The following is a 22,001-nucleotide window of genomic DNA, read 5'->3' on the forward strand; positions in this document are numbered from 1 at the left end:
CCTTCTGCTGCATCCCAAAATTGCCCGCTTTTTGCAAGGTTAATATTAGGGGGAGTGTAAATGCTTTCAGATATTCCTTTTTTGCCTGCTACTCTGGTTAAACGATTTTTTCCTACCAAAGTTTACCACATTTTTCCTGGAGACAAATGGAGCAGCAGCTCTGCTTGCCAATGAAACAGCTACAAAACACTCACCTTCGATGGCACCGCTGTGAGGCTTCATTGACAGCAAACTTAAAAGTGAGGCAACAGTTATTTAGTTTAGGGACAGTCTTATTGTTCCTAGATTCTCAGCAGTTTCTCACTAAATATGTCAGTATGAATGGCATAGCAACAACTCCTTGTTTGACAAGAAACTGTATTCATAAAGCGATTGTGCACTAAACTAAATCACACAGATCTGAGTTTTAGAGTGGGATCCTGTAAAATGTCTTAGCCCAAAAGCAGCATGTCAAACAGTTTGATACTAATGTTCATATCCATATGGGAGAACAAGAATAAATTGATCATTTCTCTCAGTTATCCAACCTAGCCATTTAAGTCTCGGCAAAGGCCATATTGGCCTAAATAGCCAGTGTCTGATCACCAGTGGCCAGTTCATAAGAACTGAGTCCAGTCTGATGATATTGAATCAGTGATGGAATTCAGCTTTAGCTCAGGGGTGTTCCAGTGAACACTAACCTTGTTAAGCACATTAACTCAGAGCAGAATAAGCGACCTCACAATGTAGACACAGCAGATGCTATGTTTGACGGCAGGACGGTCAAAAGGAGAATCGTCTAAACGGTGATTACTCCCCATTCTTTATTAATAACTAAGCAACTAACAGGGCAAAAAATGGCAGAATATTTGTTTGGAATAGTGGATAATAACTTGCAGGTGGTGCAGTGAAGTGGTGGCACCAGGTCATGTACAGTGATGAATGCAACATTTTATTTATTTAAAAAGGGTTGGAAACGTTTTACAAAGTTTGTGAGAATGAAGTATGTGTAGGCCTCCACGGTTTCATACAAATGCTTAGCACGTGCATTTAAAAAACAGAGGCGAATGCAAACAGGTAATGTTACCCATTGACAAGCATGTGAACAACTGAAGGAGTGCTAACTGCACTCCTCATGCATAACACATTCAGCAGCAATATACCTACTAGATCTGCAGACATATCGACGGATAATTCATCTTGATAAATTTAAATATTTTCAAGAAATATAAAAAGAAAATCACAATGGTTGAATTTAATCAGTCAAAAGCACTTTTCCTTAGAATGTAAGGGCCCCATTCCGAAGGTGGGTGGACATTGTCCACCCGCCACCGTAAAGGAAAGCGGGGGCACCCCCAGTGCAGCCACCCCGGGGTCCCGCAATGGGCCCTCAAAGTAGTTTCCTGCATACCTTTCCATGGCGGAGTCTCCGCCATGGAAAGGCATCCCCACCGCAGGCATAATATGGATGGCTGTGCCTGCAAGGCACCGCCACCATGTTATGGCCTTTTTCCGCCTTTCCGTCTGCCACGGTACCCCTCGCCATACTAATATGGCGGGGGGTAAAACAGGAACAGATGGTGGGCAGATCGCCACCGCTGGGCCGGAGGTGGCGATCCACCCGCCTTACTAATAGGCCCCTATGTGTTTTACATAGTCTTCCCAGAAGCACACATTTTACTTGGTCATTTGATTTTCTCAGCAGCCTCCTTTGATCATGAAAAGCATCTCCTATCATGGGGCCTAATTTACTAAGGTAATTTTTCACTTTGTAATAAGTTTGCTACTGCTTTGGTATTCACAAAGCACAAGTGCAATTTTACAATAAGCAATTTTACGATTGCACCAACATGAGTTCGAAGTCTATGCAGTTGTAAGATTATTAGTCCTTAAATTACTGGTAGTGGACTTCAGGCACCCCAGAGGCAAGCTCCCCAGAGACAAACAAACACAGCATATTTAGTCTGATTATATCCCATAGGCCCATATCAGTAAACTGGTTCTACAGGTTCTGTTTCTTTGACTCAAGTTCCATAGGGAAAATATTGAAGTCGAAGTATTATAATGCGTTCCAGTATTCCTTTATTGTGTGGATATATAAGGATTATTTACCATAACAGCTTGAAATTCCATTCTCCTTCTGATTTTATGCTAGTTGTGGGTGTCTTAAGCCAAGAATATGCACTCAAGTGCTCATAAATTGCGATCAAATCCCTGTTGGATCCTGCATTTGATACAGTCACTTTAACTATAGTCAAATTGTAAATCACTTATAGGACTGTTCCTGTTGCACAAACACCTACACAGATCCATGGCAAAAGATAATGTAACATGGTTAAGGATAGCTTTGTGGCTGAAGTAGTCACTTGTGCTCTAACCTCTGAGCAGCCCTGTTCAGAAAACATTTTGGCCCAGATTAGTGAAATCTTTTCATTGCTCTTGCATCACGCAACGCAAAGCAAGGACAAGGCAAAAACGACAGTAATATTTACAAAGGCACCCAAGAGGCAATTTGCAATGCCTTGTGTTGCTTTGTAAAGAAAGGTAACGCAATGTAGTTGTGCAGCGTTACGTTACATTTCAACTTGGGATGCATTCCATAGGCGTTCCCATCCATCCATCCATTGATTTTGGCTCGTTCCCATACTTACTAAAGCTAGTAAACTTGTAAATGCATCAAAATGCTACAGCTTCCCCAATAAGAAGTAACGAGGACAAATATCTTTAGTTTTCCTTGTTACTTCCTCTTTCCACAGAGCACACAAGAAAAGGGGAAAATACCACTAAGGATTGCTTTTGTGCAGCAAGGTGTTTCTTGCACAAAAACAATCCTGCTTATAACGCAAGCACCCTTGCACTAAGATGCAAATATGCCTGTGTTGGGTCTAGGCAGCACACAGTGCACCAGCCCAAGCAGAGAGCAGAAATATCTTTCTAAATATGGAGCATTTCTGCTCTCTCCTTTTTCTTGCAATGCAGCACAAGAACTTTGCTTTTCTGTTCTGCTTTGTGTGAAAGATTAGTAAGTATGTCCCCAAGTGGATTTCAGCAAGGTCTGATGGAACTAAGCTTTGCTATCTGCTTAGTCATGGAAACACAGTCTTAAATGGAGCAGGTGGTTCATTGCAGCTGTCCAAGCTGTGTAATATTCACTTTAAATTGGTTTAATAAATTCCACTATCAGTCTTTATTATGACACTTCATGGTGCCTTTTAGAATTATGATGTATTGGCGCTGTCAAAGTGACCTCATATTGAAATGGGCGTTCTCCCTGATTTGTAAATGGGTGTGCATGCGTTGGCCCTGTGCATAATCTCACAAAACAATATATCTAACCAGTATCGTTCCCACCCAAGGGAAATGCATAATGACGACCACCCAGGAGATGGTTTTATTTATCAATCCATCAGACATAAGAGGAAACAAGGATCATCGTAGAATCCTCCATGGACCCGCTGAGTAGTCAGTTATCTGGAAAGGTCAGTTTGAGGTCTTTCTCTCACAGAGCCATGCAGTTTAGCCTGGGCTGCGCTGCAGAGCCTGGTTCTGCATCAATTTTCCTACCGACTTGGACCTTTGAAGAGAGGGTAGTGGCCAGGGTGCTCATTTGATGGCAAGCGTAGTCATAAACTACATCTACTTTGTTGAAGATTCTCTACCTCTCCCTCAATCATGGCATGAGCCCCAATGCATTTCATCACTGAAGATAATGGAGTGTGCAGTATCCCCAGGCACGGTATATTTAATAATGTTCCCATAGGGTATCTTTGGAAGTGCATCCTACCTTGTGCATTACAACCCAAACATGTGCACACCTCTCTGCTGCCATTTGTTGCAGAAAGATTACTCTTTGCACAGGAACTATATAAATCATATGAATACTAATTAGAAAGTTAGCATTGTGGGACACAACTGTGTGGGATCGGCAGCGGGACCCTGAGGACACTACTCATCCTTCCCGGGCAGAACAAGAAGCCCACTAGGGAAGGTGGAGTTGGGGAGGAGTTTAGGCTGGGTCAGTTACACACGCACGAAAGGAGAAAGCGCTGTGGAGGCGTGTGCCACATGATCGGGGAAACTATAATAAAAGAAGAATATTTCAGTCCACAAGCTGTCCGCCTCATTCATTCAGGACATCACAGCTGGAGAAGAGGTGGAAACTTGACCTGCCTTCCCTACTGTGGATTGCCTGCACCTGCAGAGGTCTTTTTTTGGGATTGCTCACAAGCGTGCACAGACAACGTGTTTTGGGCCCCCTGACCTGCAGTAGGTGCTGCATCCCCTCCTGCTGCCGCTCTGCACTGCCAGACCTCTAGCCCCACTCTGGCCCCAAGTACTAAATATAGGGAAGAGCTGGACTCAAGGTGAGGCTCGCACCAGCCATGAAAAGCACATGGCCTGTCTGGTTTTCCTTAACAGGGACTAGTGCTAAGCGTCCTATAGGCAACTTGTACATCACGCATGCAACACACTCCTCTATGGTCCCTGGCTACATTCACTACCAAACCTTGGACCGCTACTCCTTGCTGCCACCTACTCTGCATTCCTATCTCCCATGATGTTACGAGAGAGAGGCACAAAATGTAATGCTGCACCATTCCTCAAATCGCCCCCACTATTCGACACAACTAAAAAGCACCACCTCAGGGCTCGCTGGTCTGCATGAATAGAGCAATTGGACGACTTCAGGGATGCTCTGGGAGAGGAGGATGATGTCAAGATCACAAAGTACCTCAAGAATTTGACAGGTGAAGGGGTAAAGGAACCCGCAAAAAATTTGCCAGTGAAGACAAGGGTCAGATCCAAAGATCAAGGGAGCCCTTGCCAAGAAATTTGACCCTAGTCTGAATGTCGACTACGATAGGTATCTTTTTCACAAGGCACTACAGTAAAACCATGGACAAATTTGTAGAAAGACTGGATCTCTCATTAAATACTGCTCTTTCAATGAATTCAATGACAAAGAAGCCATGTGCCTTAGACTCATTGATGGCTGCCTGTCGGACTTTTTCTGGTGGAGAATGATAAAAACAACCCACTGCCTAGACAAGATGCTCATGGCCGCCAGATTTGAAGAGAGAGCAGAACGACACACAGTCATCATATAAGCTGGTTCCACATGTGATGAAATGGCGCTAGCCATCAGCAGTTTGCAAGTACACCCTGACAGAAGGAAAAACACACACACTCACAAGGATCAAAGTCCTGAAACCACTGCGGATTTCCATTCCTACATTGGGGCAAGTGCCCGGCTCATGGCCAAACATGCAATGAGTGCAGAAAGTTCAATCATTTCAAGGCTGTCTGTTGCTTGCAACACAAAACAGAGAAGCCTGAATGAAAAGCACGGCATGTGTGGAAAGAGAACATGGGAAACCACCAACACAGGTAAAGTGATGCACACAGAAAACCTCACATGAGTCACATGCACACTACCAGGAGTTGCAATTCACCATCACTCTCATCCAGTACTACATCACCTGTATCCTTGTTAAGTGACAGTGAAGAGCGAAGGTGAAGACTACCTACTCATGATTTCCACAGATGAGCTGCAAGTAACTCTGGGATATCAGACTCTTGACTTTGTAGTGGACAGTGGGGCATTCAGAAATGTCATGACTCCACAGAGTTTCACCTGCCTTCGTATGAAGCCGAGAGTACAGTAATCCAGAAGGATTATTCACACATGATCAAGCAGCGACCCACTGACCTGCATTGGGAGAATAAAGTCCCTCCCTATATATCAAGGGAAAGAAATAAACACACACATCCACATCCTTGAGGGCTGTCCACAGACCCCAAACATCATGTGCCTCGAAACTGCATCCCAACTTGGAATGGTCACCATGCATGACAACGAAGAAATGGCCCTGAATGTCAGGTAAGACAGGGCTGAAAAAAGATGCCTGGTGGCTTAGCTGAAGGTCAATGGACACCCAATACCCTTCCTTATTGAAAGTGGTGCCGCAGTCAACATCACGCCACTCGAAAGCTTCTGAGAACTCCAGCCACCACCAACTCTCACCCTATCAAACATACAAGCATACACCTAGGCTGCTATCAAACTTCCTGAAAGCTGTGGATTCTTCATGGGCTTGACAGAACACAAGTAGAAATTCCTTGAAACCACCATCCATGTTCTAAAAGGAAAAGCGCCAGGTGTCTGCCTTCTCAGCTTCACAACAGCTGCAGAAATAGGACTCATCTCCATCAACTACTACATTTACTAGACACCAGACCCAGTGCAGCAATTCACATCCTTTTTTCATAGAGGGGGCAAGCTCAAAGGCTTTCTTAACCAGCTCCACATCAAGGAGAACTTCCACCCAGTCGGGCAAAGACATTGCAAGGTCATTTTTTCAGAGAGGTAGCAAAACTGCTGAAGCTGGGCACCAATCAACACCATCGGAAAGCCCAATTGTATCGGTCACACCAATTGTCATTGTCCCAAGGAAGAAAACTAAAGGCAATGTTTGTATCTGTGTTGACATGAGACAACAGAACAGAGAACCTGAACGGGAAAAAAAAAAACACCTGGGGCCTAATATTGAGGAAATGATTGCCCAAATGAACGGAGCCACCATCTTCTTCAAACTAGATCTTAGGTGACTAACAGCTGGTTCTTGAGGAGAACTACATATATCTCACCCATTTTTCCACGCATGTATGGCTTTTTCAGTAGAAAAGACTCAATTTTGGTATCTCCTCTGCGGCTGAGATTTTTCAGGATTTAATCTGTTGGATCATACAATGGTCCCCAATGCTCTCAATTACAGTGATGACATTTTACTATTGGGCACCACAACACATGCGTACAAAAAGGCAATCCACTGTGTCTGTTGGCTCCTCTCAGGTGCATTTAATGCCAACAAGTGCGAATTTCACAAGACGTGCCTTAAATTTTCAACGGACTGCATGACTCTGAATTCAAAAATGGTGACGGCCGTCTCCATGACTGAACCTTCAAGGCACATCAGCATGCTGCGCTCCTTTCTGGGCATGTCCAGCTACTGCACTTTCTACATACAAGGCTATGCCATCTGAGTGCTCCGCTGCGTGGCCTTACATGTCGGCAAGTGGATTTCTCCTGGTCCTGGAGTGTGAGCGCAGTTTCCAGGACATCAAAACAACTTTTAAATTGACTAGTGTCATGGCCTATTTTAACCCATCACTACAGAGAGAACTCATGGTGGACACCAACTCTGTGGGGCTAGGTCCCATACTTGTGCAGTACAGTGGCCACCCAGGAGCCGAGAGGCACATCATCTCTCATGCTTGCAGAACCTCTCTAACCCAAAAAAGAAAGTCTCACAGTTGTCTGAGCTTGTGAACACTTTCACATTTTCCTGTACAGAGAGCCCTTCACTATCATTATGGATCACCAAGTATGACTCACTTTTTTTAGGGACCCCAAGGCGAAGATATCCCCATACATTGAACGATGAGGGTTATGCCCACAAGAATATGACTTTGAAATGATTTTCAAACCGGGCAAGGATCACAATCCGGCAGATTACTTCTCCAAGTACCCCCTACAGTTGACCAGGTCTCTGCCTTCACTGGTGGCTGAGTTTCTCAGTATCATTCTTCATATAAGCCTGCCCCTGCACATCTCTCTCTCTCTCTCTCTCATTCAGATCACCTCGACCACTCTTGACGATTCCAAACTCACTAGGTCGAACAGCTCATTACACCACAAGAATGGTCGGTCAGATGTAAACAGAGAGCAGACACTGAAGATCTTAACAAATACTACAACATACAAGAGGAACTAACTATAACTAATGAAGGAATCATTTTAAGAGGGTCACACATTGTGCTTCCTACCTACCTTCTGCGTAAAGCTATTGAGCTAGCACATGAGAGGCACAGCGGCATTGTAGCCACCAAAAGTGCTCTACAAGAAAAAGTATGGTTCCTGAAGCAGATCCTCCTTTTGATGTGGAACCCCTACAAATGAAGTAGAGGAAATGAACTATGATCACTGCCATGAGCCCCAGAAAGACAATTACGCATGATGCATCACATTTCAAATGAAAATGGCTGCCGAAAAGATCACCCTCCACTCAACAAGACTCAATCAAGAGCACCCCTGAGTCCAACGTCAGTGAGCAGACAGAAGTGGAAGCCAGTCAGCTCATGAACCCATCCAGGAACATTTCAAGGTCCCAGCAGCAGACAAATCATTCAAAGAGACTGATTGAGATAATGTAATGGTGTTGCCAGAGACCGATTTGACCTTCAACTTGAGGGGAGGTGTGGGATTGGCAGCGGTACCCTGAGGACACCACTCCTCCTTCCTACGCCAAACAGGAAGCCCGCCAGGGAAGGAGGTTTGAAGAGGGGTTTCTGCTGGGTCAGTTAGACGTGCACGTAAGGAGAGTTCGCTGTTGCGGCCGGTGCCACTCGATAAGGGAAAATATAATAAAAGAAGAATATTTCACTCTGTGTGGTGTCCGCCTCATTCTTTCAGGACATCACAAACTGCAATTTCACTTCAGTCACCACCTAAATCTGTTGAGAGTGCAATGAATAAGTAAGTGATAAGAATTCAGTAGTCAGAATCTGCACACTACAGCATGGAAAATAGATTTGTGTTAGTGATGGTTCCATGAAGGCATGCATAGTTAATCTTGAAATGAAGTGACCATATAAAAAATATATCAGTCACACTGGGACATGAGTGCACTGTCTATTCCTCTATGATTTGGTAAAAGTAAACCCTCTGTTCAGCTGTGCACTTGCTATCTTTCGCTTTTTCTATCAATACCTACACATTTTATCCACTATTTATGATGTTGGCAGAACTTTATGTCATGAATTGAACTTCAGTTTTCTGTTTACTGCTTTTCAGTCCTGTTGCAGAACTGCAATTAGAATGCTGAACATCTATGACACATGTGATATCTTTATAATTTATGATATATGCTCGGTGCATTTTTGTTTTAGTTATGGTAATATCTTATTGAAGGAAGGAGACGTGTGGTATCTGTTTGTTAAGCTTGGATGCCACCCTGCTATGTGATGTCACATGGAACATGGAATGGAAGAATAGAATGTATTTTAAATGCGAAGTGGTCAGTTGCCACACGATCCTTGTTGGATGAGGTGCTTAAATAAACTATCACTGGCTTACCCCTTATAACGTGTACCGCGTTTATTGTACGTCACAAAACATATGTATAATCCAGTAAATGAAAAGAGTTCGCATAAATTCTACAACTTTAAACAGACTCCCTTCGTGAAAAAGTATTGCAATTTGTCTACCTATTTTTGGAAACTTGATTTACCTGCTGATGCAAGGTATACGCATTTTATCACTTAAGGGGCTGTTCAGCTAAACATTTCTTTATTGTCACTGGCTCTAGAATCCTATTTGATGGATGTTTATATTTATTCTTACTCGTGCTCAGCCATTCCCTGCTAACATAATGCATCAATTGCTCTCACATTGGGAAGTAATGTATTCCTCAAGCACAATATTTTCCTTTTTTTCACCTTTCACAGTGACGCTAATATCCTCATATCTTTGAAAGTGGGATTTCATTTCTGATCCTGGGATTTTTGGACGAAAGCAGCCTTTTTGTGACATGAATAACATAATACAATATTTCAGGACATGGATGGTGGGGGGAAGTGTTGTTTTTTAATTCAAGAAGAATTCAGTGATACTTGAACCTATGATCATTATTTTGTTTGTCCGAGTAACATTAAAACGGAGGGGCAGATTTACATTAACTGGCGCATTCCTGCATATCAGCAGGGATGCGCCAGTTATTGTGCGTCACGGCTCCACCACCATGGATGCGCCGCATTGTAAATGCGGCGCCCCATGGGGCAAAAACGGACAGATGCGTGACGCATCTGTGCCGTAAAGGCAGCGCATTGCTGGAGTTGCGTCGCAAGCGCGATGCAGCTCCAGCAAGGCTCTGGAGTGCCCTATCTTAACAATGCTGCATCAATCCTTACGCCTGCTTCAAGCAGGCACAGGGTTTTGACGCAGCATGGGCTCAAAGTTACTGAGTGAAATCTTGTAGATTTCACTATGCCACTTTTGAGAGGCGTTTCTGCGACGGAACGCCCCCCCCCCCCCGCGCAGCAACGCCTACTTCTGGCGCTGGGCTTTACAACGGGACGCATCTCCCAGATGCGTCACGTCTACTTCTTATGCCACATGACATTAAAAGCAAGACATAGCGACCGTTGGTTTCCTCTATCCCACCTCCCACACACACACACACACATTTATTACACTGGATTTGGTAAACATGATTCAAAATTGACACTTTTAAGACTGACGAAATTCCAGCTGCTGCTGGTTGACATATAATTATCCATGACATTTGAAATCACTCAAAGAATCATCTACTAGTAAAGTGTGTTAAGATGCTTTACTATGATCAATGGGTGTATTTGAGAACTGATTTCACTGCAATGTCTAAATATTAAAGATGTTGTAGCTTGAGTATTTTGAGCTAATTACATTTCACTTTTTATTTTACTTGCTATGTTTAGCTCACATGTAAAAATTCTGGCCCAAGGTCATCCTATCTCTCAAGTGTCTTTAGCTTCAAAACCTTTGCAAAGAATTGTGGAAAGAATTGTGATGTTTAATCGACAAAAACATACTAAGAAAAAGTTTCATTCTGACTTATTTCAAGAAGAGGTTATGCAGGATGTGAATCATGGGGGGCCTTAGGCTATTAGGGGCTGGTTTTAGTTAATTAATAATTCCTTTGACACCTAAACCTTCTCCTCCGCATCGCACTGTTCATCCGAAACTGATTAAAATATTTTGTCTCTGATTATGTTACTACAATGGCCATTTCCAGATATAAATTTGAGCACCAAGCAGTCAAATGATCTGTTTGAGCTCTTGTTCAACTTATATATTAAAATCTTGCAGAATTGCTGCAGGACTTCAATGCATGTTATTCACATGTGCTGTCAATATAGACGCCATCACTAACAAGTGCACGTGCATTACCAGTCAGAAGTGCAAGTGCATTACCAGTCGGAATGCTGGATTATCCATGATCAGAAGATGGATGTGCACAATTTATTTAAAGGCCAATCCCATTAAAATCACATTAGGGAGACAGAACTTCAATTGTGGGTTTTCTCAAACATGTCAAGGTGGTAAAAAACGTTTCCCTGATATTTTTAACAGATTGTTGTTGGGTAAGTCAGCAACTAATGGGTCTAGTAGCTGATTCCATTATCTATGTTTGATTTGACAACTTTTTCATTTTCTTGTTCCCAGATTATAGTTGCTATTGTATTATTCGATGTCATCTGGTCTACGCCACTACTAATCTATACTGATGACTTCAAGTAAATGAAAATGGCAGATTTCAGTGTTGCTCAGGTACTGCCTTACATCCCCAGCACTAGTGTCATTATTACATTGTCTGCTTGTGAATGTTTATGGTAAATCTAAGATATTTGTCTAGAATTAGCAAACCACTTCAATAGTACTAAAAATGTACAAAAAAATGCTATTCGCATTTTGTAGTATGCATTTAGTACTACAAAACATACTGCCAAATGCATGGGACTATTCACAAAGGCAACCTATGCTTTTGAGTAGTTTACATGTGTAATTTACTCTTACACTTTCTCTAATGTTGGCAATTCACAAAATCTGAGTGTAAAGTTACTAAACAGTGTTAGAGAAGATTACATATGTAAGTTACTGAAAAATGTAAGTTACTTTGGTGAATAGCCCTGGCAGTTTGTGAATAGCCCTTCATTAGTAGTAAACATGCTCAAAAGTGTAAATTACTGAAAAGTGTCAGATATCTTTGTGAATCAGGACAATGATATTACAATTTCTCTTTCTTCTCCCTCTTAACCTTCTAAAACATATTTTACCTTCCCTTTGTATGTTAATATGGATAAGCACCTTATTGGCTTTGTAGCAGTTCCAGTATGTTCTATGTTATGTAGTGACCTATCCTATATGTGAGTACCAGTGCAATGGATGTGCTTTCTTGTCAGCTATTGCATGCTTCTATCAGCACATCTTATACATTTTTTGGTCAATGTACAGCACTACTATGCGAATCGGTGACTGGGCACTAAATAAAAAACCCTACATTTATACAGAAGCTTACCTTATAAGAAAAATCTCACAAATTTAGTTTAAACGCTTAGTAGAAGAGAAATTATGGTTATAAAAAATAAATCATCAAAATTGACCAGAAACGGTAAACCACATAAGTATAACTCTCAAATACACTGCATTATATTTTACACAGGACATCAGAAAAAACATTGTAAATGAAATAATGAATGTCATCATTGAAAACATTAAATATGGCGCCACCAAACACATCATCAACTTGCACTGAACTGTTGATACCATTTTTATGCCATATGCATGAGTACCCAATATGCCAATGTGAAGTGTAAAGAGCCAGATTTGCATAATACAAACAGTACATTTGCCCCATATACCTTTTGTTCGTAGATGTATTTAAAGCATCATCAAAAATGATTCCCTATACCTGATAGGTATGTCTACTTCTTCTGTATGTTGTGTGGGTGAGAGATAACACATGCTCTGTATATGAAGCACATCCAGGGCTCAGCCCAAATCATCCCTCTCTTACTTGAGCAATGGTATGTTGAAGGCACAGGACATAAGCAAGTTGACATTTAATTGCAAGGTGTATCAGCAGTCTGGCCATCATTGCATCACAATTGCAGGTTACAAACCCACAGAATGTTAAAATGGGATATAAATATTGTTTTCAAAATATTGAGATGTCTATGGGACAAGATTGTAATTTGGAAACAGTTTGCAATCTGTGCGGTCTAAACAGCAACAATGGGATGCATTTGCTTCTCTAAAATTTTGGCATACTTGCCTAGATGTTCAAGCTGCACAATTAGTTATTTTATGTGGCAGTTTTTCACTTCTTTTCCAGCCTCCTTCTTGTCTCTCATCTAAAAATGATGGGAGGTTTTTAACATAGAGGCCTGAAACTTCCAAGTATCTGTCCAAGGATGGCTCTTTTGGCGGGGATTGCCACATTTTCCAACACAGTGAGAGTAATCTCATCTTCTGAATGATGTCTCATTTTTTGTTTTTCTTTCAAAAGTCCTCTACGTCTTAAGGAGTTACTAGAAGAACCAGAGATGACAGGGACTTTGGACAACAATAAATGTGTATTCCCAAAAAGATACCCAGAAAATATTTTTGTGCATGTGCTATCGGTCTCAGGCAAGAAGGGGGCTTTTGGAATAAAATGATTGACTGTTTTCAAATGTGTGCTGTAAATCTCTTTCTAACAAAAGTGAACCTTCTTAGGTTCAACAGAGACAGCTGCAATATAGGGAGTTGTGGAGGAGAGGCAAATGCTTCCATCCTCTGCCCCCATTGATTATGAAAGGTATGACTGAGATTGTTTGTTTTAGAGGGGTAGCATAGGACTATATAGTGCAGTGGAATCAAAGTAGAATCACATTTTTTTCAGGTGATTGCTTTTAAATAGCAGGAGAAAATATGGGATACAAAATTTAGTATAGTGAATGTGGCAGTGGTATGATGTAATTGGTAAAGACCAGCAATATATTTGTATATTTCACAAAGGCATTAACATTCACGTCTCTAAGGTCTGCATAACTTTCTTAATTTAATGCATCCTGGTGCCTTCAGGGTAAGGCATACAAAATTGCAGAACGAGAATCCCACATAATCACTCTTTTTTAGTTCTCCTGAAGTGTACAATTCAAAGAAAAATTCTACATAACCAATTCCTGGTAGAATTAGGAAATACAGGCAGATGATTTGCACACAGTAAAAACTTGTTTGTATCTTCAGTGCATCTCTGGAAAACCACAAATCGCATAGGCTGGCTATTTTGCAGTGGTTTGGTCACTGTTGTTGAACTATTTTTGCCTCAGTAATTTAATCCAAGGTAGCTGGAAATGGATGAAATTCATTCTGAGGAAGGAATGGATGAAAACTGTACCATGTGAAGTCAATGTGAACTTCGTATGGTCCCTGGTTTAGACAGTTCCTGCCGCATTCACTAGGCCAAGCCACACAAGCGGAGAACAGTTTTTATTGGGAGAAGTGTGGAAACATTGGGTAGTAGGAATGTTGAGGATTCCTTGAGCTTCCAGAACTTGTGTAATGTTAGCCAAAGCTCAAGGTTTATATGCATTCTTTGTAAGAAAACATAGCTTGGTAAAAAAAAAACATAACAGGACCTATGCAAGTTACATCATCCTGGATTTTTCCATGGTCAGGGAGAATTGTGTGATATAAGCTAGGGAAGAAACTTTATGATACCGCTGATAACGGTATTGATGTTGAAAGGGTCCTTATTCACAAGAGATTTGGCAAGAGAGTAAATCATCAGTCTTTACATGCTGACCTTGGTTGCTCAGACATTGAGAGCCAGTTTATGACTGCATCCCTAAAACGGATGCAGGACATGAAAGTATTGAAAAATATCCTATGCAGAGCTGTATTCAAGAATTAATAATAGCCAAGGAAACTCAGCAAGAGGTGCCTAAGTTGAGGACAAGCAGGGTATTGTTCACTGTCTTCAGCATGATGGCCTTTTTGCTGCAACCCATGCAACGCCTTGATCCCACTACAAATACCAATATTTGTGCAATATAGCACTCACTAAAGTGCACAGTATTCACAAGTAAATGTCAACATTTGTGGAGGTTTGTGGATGTGTGTTTGATTAGATTGGCTGGATTTCTTCTTTGAAAACAGACCTTAACTGCAAGTTGTGTGTGTGAGTGAGTAATGAGAAGGCTATAGACCGAAGACAATCCATAGCGTACCTCACATGCTTTAAGAGTGGTTTGTCTGTGGCATCAATTGGCATTTATAGGGAATGGCAGTGCAAAGATGGGCTGTCTACGGTGAATAATTATATGATATTGTATGTATGGACAGTGATTTTCCTAAGATAAATAATTGTGTGTTCATTGAACTGTGCGTTCAAAGCAGTGTGCTTGTTGTATAAATGGAAGATCACTAGAAGTGATTTGCCATAAGAGAAGAAGATAGCTTGAAACTCTGAAATGGGGCAAGCATTTGGACTTCCACCCAGACAAAAGTGTAGGAAAATAATTATATTAAACCCTAGAATTTCACTTGGTGAACCAACATTTATACCTTACACTTAAGTAAATAATTACACTCAGGTCCAGGACTTAGGGTTCAAGAAAAACGTTGATACAATCACTGTGAATCCTAATATGGCCTCTTCAGATGTGTGAGGTGAACTAGCGAGTGGAGAAAATGTAGTGGGGCCATCTAGTAGGTTTCGTGACTTAGAGAGAAAAGTGCATTTAAAGTTGAATTCTGAGCTGAAGTTGTGGATGCACAGGGGATGTTTCACAATGATTAAGATATGTAATTGAGCACACCGGAATGAAGCCTAGAATAGTTGCTGATGGAAAGGAAGAATAAAAGGCATGATTGATAACAATCAATGTACTAATGATGAGGGAACATGTGGTGAGGGTGTAAAGCTAGACTGTGGTACAGGTGATAATTAAAGACTTGCTATAGGGAGGTGTTCATCAAGCAGCTGTTTTGAGATACAAATTCAATGCTATTATCATTTATGGGAAAGGAAAACAGGGGGGAGGAGGGGCTCAAAAGGATCATTATCATAGAGTTAGTATAGTGTTGGTGAAGTGGTCTGCTACCTTGTTTGTCGCATGGCATAAACTGCTCACCTGAAAGAGACATTGGTGGTTTGGTGACCATCAAAGCAGATGATTTTTTGTTAGAGCTCACATTGTACCAGAACAGATTATGGAGCTGCGGAAGACATTGGGGATGGATATCCCAAAGATTTTATATCTCATACCATCCACTATGATCCCAGGAAAAGTAGATGCACCAAATAATGGGTAACGTTTTATTTATTCTGGCTGAAGTGTATTTGATTGCAGCATATTCATGTTTACTATTGAGCAACTAGAGAGCTCCTGTTTTCAGAACTGAAAATCTCAATTGATGTAATAGTTCTAAAAGGAAAACAATGCGAGAAAATGTTTTTATCTTACACATGCATAAGGTACTGTTCTCTTCCAAATGCTGATCATCAGCACAAGCGCATACTCTGCCTCTAGGAATGGCCAGGCAAAGTGAACTGCAGCCTCCATTGTTTACCCGACAAGCATTTTCTCCTGCAAAAAGAAATGAAAGAAACAATAAACCTTTGCATCTGTATTACACATTTTTACTTAAATATATGCTGCAGTGCTCATTTTAGTTTTGCAATTATAACAGCCTTTATAGAACGACCACTAAGTGTAATACAAATATGGTTTAATACATAAATAAACTCGCATTCAGTGTATCCTTTCCTCAGGTTTTTGGTAGCCACCTACATTGCTTTCAATTGAACTTCGAATGAATAGGATTCAGGTATCTTCCCGCCCTCGCTCTTTCTAAGTTCCCTTTCTATGATTCTTTTAAGTAAACTATGAACCACTTAACATTTCATAGCTTTGTTGTTTTTTCATTCGAGTCACAGAATAGATTGCGTTGTTTTTGACTACCTTTTAATATTTAAATGTTTTCTTCTTAAGTTTTTCGCTGCATTTACTCCAGTCTCTTTCTAGTTCAATTTCAATTTACAATATGCAACTTTTTGTAACAATAAATGGTCAATTTATTTTCTCACAATACTGTTTGAGAGGACAATAATAGTTCAAATAAATTTAATGCAACACCAATACATTTCGAAAGAATCAAACATAGGGATCCTCAGTATGAATTGGATTGAACTAGGATCACGGCTCTTCAATCATGGCCTGTGAACAAGCAGATATCACAGCAGTGGTGGTGGACTACGTGTCCCGAATGTGATTGTAGCTTTGAAGGCGGCCCTTCAAACAAGCATCACCTGTCTGCCCAGGAGCGCCATATAGCGCGTGAAGGAGTCCTGCAGTGAGGGAGTCATAGCAGCGGAAGAGGACGCTGTGTCGTGAGTGGCATTGGGGCTTTGAAGAAGGCCCTTCAAACAAACATCACCTGTCTGCCCAGGAACACTATAAAGCGCATGAAGGAAACACTTAGCCCGGGAGTCACAGCAGCGTGGGGGAACTACGTGTCTCGAGTGGCATTGAGGCTTTAAAGGCAGCCACCCAACAAGCATCACCTGTCTACCCAGGAGCGCTGTATAATGCATGAAGGAGTCCTGCAGTGAGGGACTCATTGCAGCAGCAGAGGACGTTGTGTCTTGAGTGGCATTGGGGCTTAGAAGAAGGCCCTTCAAACAAACATCACCTGTCTTCCCAGGAACACTATAAAGCGCGTGAAGGAATCACTTAGCCCGGGAGTCACAGCAGCGGTGGGGGAACTACGTGTCTCGAGTGGCATTGAGACTTTGAAGGCAGCCACCCAACAAGCATCACCTGTCTACCCAGGAGCGCTGTATAATGCATGAAGGAGTCCTGCAGTGAGGGAGTCATAGCAGCAGCAGAGGACGTTGTGTCTTGAGTGGCATTGGGGTTTAGAAGAAGGCCCTTCAAACAAACATCACCTGTCTTCCCAGGAACACTATAAAGCGCGTGAAGAAATCACTTAGCCCGGGAGTCACAGCAGTGTGGGGGAACTACTTGTCTCGAGTGGCATTGAAACTTTGAAGGCAGCCCCCCAACAAGCATCACCTGTCTACCCAGGAGCGCTGTATAATGCATGAAGGAGTCCTGCAGTGAGGTAGTCATTGCAGCAGCAGAGGACGTTGTGTCTTGAGTGGCATTGGGGCTTAGACGAAGGCCCTTCAAACAAACATCACCTGTCTTCCCAGGAACACTATAAAGCGCGTGAAGGAATCACTTAGCCCGGGAGTCACAGCAGCGGTGGGGGAACTACGTGTCTCGAGTGGCATTGAGACTTTGAAGGCAGCCACCCAACAAGCATCACCTGAGACTTTGAAGGCAGCCACCCAACAAGCATCACCTGTCTACCCAGGAGTGCTGTATAATGCATGAAGGAGTCCTGCAGTGAGGGAGTCATAGCAGCAGCAGAGGACGTTGTGTCTTGAGTGGCATTGGGGTTTAGAAGAAGGCCCTTCAAACAAACATCACCTGTCTTCCCAGGAACACTATAAAGCGCGTGAAGAAATCACTTAGCCCGGGAGTCACAGCAGTGTGGGGGAACTACTTGTCTCGAGTGGCATTGAGACTTTGAAGGCAGCCTCCCAACAAGCATCACCTGTCTACCCAGGAGCGCTGTATAATGCATGAAGGAGTCCTGCAGTGAGGGAGTCATTGCAGCAGCAGAGGATGTTGTGTCTTGAATGGCATTGGGGCTTTGAAGAAGGACCTTCAAACAAGCATCACCTGTCTGTCCAGGAACACCATATAGCTCGTGAAGGAATCACTTAGCCCGGGAGTCACAGCAGCGTGGGGGAACTACGTGTCTCGAGTGGCATTGAGACTTTGAAGGCAGCCACCCAACAAGCATCACCTGTCTACCCAGGAGCGCTGTATAATGCATGAAGGAGTCCTGCAGTGAGGGAGTCATAGCAGCAGCAGAGGACGTTGTGTCTTGAGTGGCATTAGGGTTTAGAAGAAGGCCCTTCAAACAAACATCACCTGTCTTCCCAGGAACACTATAAAGCGCGTGAAGAAATCACTTAGCCCGGGAGTCACAGCAGTGTGGGGGAACTACTTGTCTCGAGTGGCATTGAAACTTTGAAGGCAGCCCCCCAACAAGCATCACCTGTCTACCCAGGAGCGCTGTATAATGCATGAAGGAGTCCTGCAGTGAGGTAGTCATTGCAGCAGCAGAGGACGTTGTGTCTTGAGTGGCATTGGGGCTTAGAAGAAGGCCCTTCAAACAAACATCAGCTGTCTTCCCAGGAACACTATAAAGCGCGTGAAGGAATCACTTAGCCCGGGAGTCACAGCAGCGGTGGGGGAACTACGTGTCTCGAGTGGCATTGAGACTTTGAAGGCAGCCACCCAACAAGCATCACCTGAGACTTTGAAGGCAGCCACCCAACAAGCATCACCTGTTTTCCCAGGAGCGCTGTATAATGCATGAAGGAGTCCTGCAGTGAGGGAGTCATAGCAGCAGCAGAGGACGTTGTGTCTTGAGTGGCATTGGGGTTTAGAAGAAGGCCCTTCAAACAAACATCACCTGTCTTCCCAGGAACACTATAAAGCGCGTGAAGAAATCACTTAGCCCGGGAGTCACAGCAGTGTGGGGGAACTACTTGTCTCGAGTGGCATTGAAAATTTGAAGGCAGCCCCCCAACAAGCATCACCTGTCTACCCAGGAGCGCTGTATAATGCATGAAGGAGTCCTGCAGTGAGGGAGTCATTGCAGCGGCAGAGGATGTTGTGTCTTGAATGGCATTGGGGCTTTGAAGAAGGACCTTCAAACAAGCATCACCTGTCTGTCCAGGAACACCATATAGCGCGTGAAGGAATCACTTAGCCCGGGAGTCACAGCAGCGTGGGGGAACTACGTGTCTCGAGTGGCATTGAGGCTTTAAAGGCAGCCACCCAACAAGCATCACCTGTCTACCCAGGAGCGCTATATAATGCATGAAGGAGTCCCGCAGTGTGGGACGTGCACTGGCTGCACCTGGGCGAAGCCGAGGCCAAGGCAGGCCCATCCTGTGCCTGTCAGTGACTGACAGAGGCCAAGCCGGGCCCCTCCTCATGGTACTAACTTCCTGTGCTCATTGTTGACGGGATCTGGTACCCTTATAACATGGGGAAAAGGAAGAATGTGCCAAGACCTAATGTAGGGGATACCATAAGCACCTTGGACTCTTTATTGACATGCGTAGCGGGGGTCTTGTCGAAAGAGATCACACTAATGGAGAAGCCTCTTTCCCTGGTGACGGATAGAGATTCAACATCTCAATCCGTGAGCAAGGCTGATCAGTGGGGGGGTGCTGAGCCAGAGATGTTGCAGAGGGAGGCATGTTACCTTCATAAGGTACCTGGATTTACAGGTCAACAAAAGTAAAACATTACCATGACATGTGCGCAGATGCACTGTACACCATATTAACAACATGAGAGTGGCTAAGAAAGTCTACTTTTCCTATTTAGCTGTTAGCTTTCATAGCAAATATATGTGCAACACTAAGATAGATAACAGAACTGGTATGTTTGAAAAAATAATAACAGCGATACTGAGTTTTTGTAAACAATTGGTCATGAAACATGGGAAAGAACTGTTGACCATTTCCTCAGCAAAATCTGCGCGACCGCATCTTATGGGGAGGCATATGAAGTATGGCAGATGTTAGTGGTATTCAACAGGTTGAAAATGTTTTTATCAAAAATCTTTTAGTAGTCCTGCATGCCTGTTCAAATTCCATATGCCATGATGAGCTTGACACCCCCTACATTGAGGATAAAATCAGATTAGCGTCACTCTTGCTATGGCGTTCCAACAGGCCAGGAATTCTGCCTCGCTAAATTGTCTGATTAGGGCTTGAGATACCATGGCTAGCATTCATTAAAACTTCTCTGGAGGAGATTAGGCTATCTGTTTTTGTTTTCTCCCCTGCATACTGTCGGTGTTGCCCAAAGGCTATTCTTAAAAAGAAGTTTCTGGCCAAGGTTAACTCAGACAGAAGAGCTGTGGATAGACACAAGCCCATGTGTCTATGTACAATCAGGTTACCTTTTGGGATGGTACTCAATATTAATTTGCCTCTCATCAGAACTTACATCACCGCTTTGTTTTAACAAGATTTTGTTTTAATTACCTTCCCCTCATGATGGGATAATACAGCAAACTGTTATTCAGTGTCAGACTGGCCCCCTGCCCTTGTGATGGTCTATCCATTCAATCAAATGTGCATATTGTGTTCTTTTGCCATTTCTATAAGACACCCAGGGAAACAATGATATTACCACATTTAAAAAAAAAAAAATTTCAGTGTAGACCAGTGTTATTGTTCCTTCAGCAACTGCACTGCCCTCTGGTCTGCTTTTCCATGGCGAGCTTCATATGACAAATAATAAAATTAAGGAGGAATGCACTCTGCAGTTTGATGTTAGGTTAACTATACACTTTTTTGGGTGGGAGGTTGTTTTATAGTGTGTGGTCCTTTTTAATATATATTTTAGGATATGTAGTTTAATTATTTTTTATCAGAAATCACAGATCTTTACGAAGTAACAGATGTGGGCGAATTAAAAGTGGTCTAATACCAATTGAGTATGCACTGTTGGTTTTTATCTTCCTTTCAATGAATAATTTGTTAGGTGTTAGTATTCTGGTTTTATGACCCTTGCGTTGACTATTGAAGGTATTTTTATTCTTTTGATCTATACTTTTATGATGCAAAAATGTAATGAAAAAAGTTTTTGGCTGACTTATCTCAGCTCAATCTGTTGTTAATTTAGCACGGATGTGGGGTGGCACCAAGGGGCATATTATCAAGCACGGCGTTAAAATTATCACCGCTTTAGCGGAAGAAAACTACAGCTAAAGCGGTGATAATGGGCTTGATAATATGCCGCAGAGAATTCCAATAGAAGCCCATGTTGACACCAGGACATGGGCTTCTATGGGAATTCTCTGCAGCATATTATCAAGCCCATTATCGCCGCTTTAGCGGCAGTTTTCTGCCACTAAAGCGGCGATAATTTGAACACCGTTTCTTGATAATATGCCCCTTAATGTTTAATGAACTAGGAGAAAGTTGTTATTGCAGGGAGATGATATCAAATGCTATGTTTTTCTTATATCGCTTTTTTCCAATCCAGCGATATCCAGCTGGATTGAGAATTTGAACGGGGTTTCCAATGGCTATGAGTGGGTCATGATTAGACTGTGCATACTCTTCCTTGTGGGACCATTATCTGTCTGTTCCTGTATATTTATTTCCATGGATACTCAAGTGGACTTCACCAAACTGGAGGTCAAAGAAACTGCTCAATTCTGCAGTTTCACAGTACCAGATACGTGTTCCATCCGATACTCCCTACTTGCACAGATACACTCTATTTGCAGTCAATGTCAGTATCTCTAAAAAGTATTTTATTTAAAAAAT

General features: G+C 42.5%; 1 protein-coding gene across 1 annotated transcript in view; it reads right to left on the reverse strand.

Moving 5' to 3' along the window:
- Positions 1-22,001, reverse strand: part of LRP1B (LDL receptor related protein 1B) — a 3,634,433-nt gene that overhangs the window by 2,018,113 nt on the left and 1,594,319 nt on the right. The window contains exon 15 of the mRNA XM_085647014.1: positions 16,030-16,152. Within this exon, the coding sequence (XP_085503140.1) occupies positions 16,030-16,152 (123 nt within the window). The remainder of the gene's footprint in view (positions 1-16,029; positions 16,153-22,001) is intronic.

This window comes from Triturus cristatus, chromosome 3_2 (assembly GCF_964204655.1).
Source record: "Triturus cristatus chromosome 3_2, aTriCri1.1, whole genome shotgun sequence".
In the NCBI taxonomy this organism is placed as follows: Eukaryota; Metazoa; Chordata; class Amphibia; order Caudata; family Salamandridae; genus Triturus; species Triturus cristatus.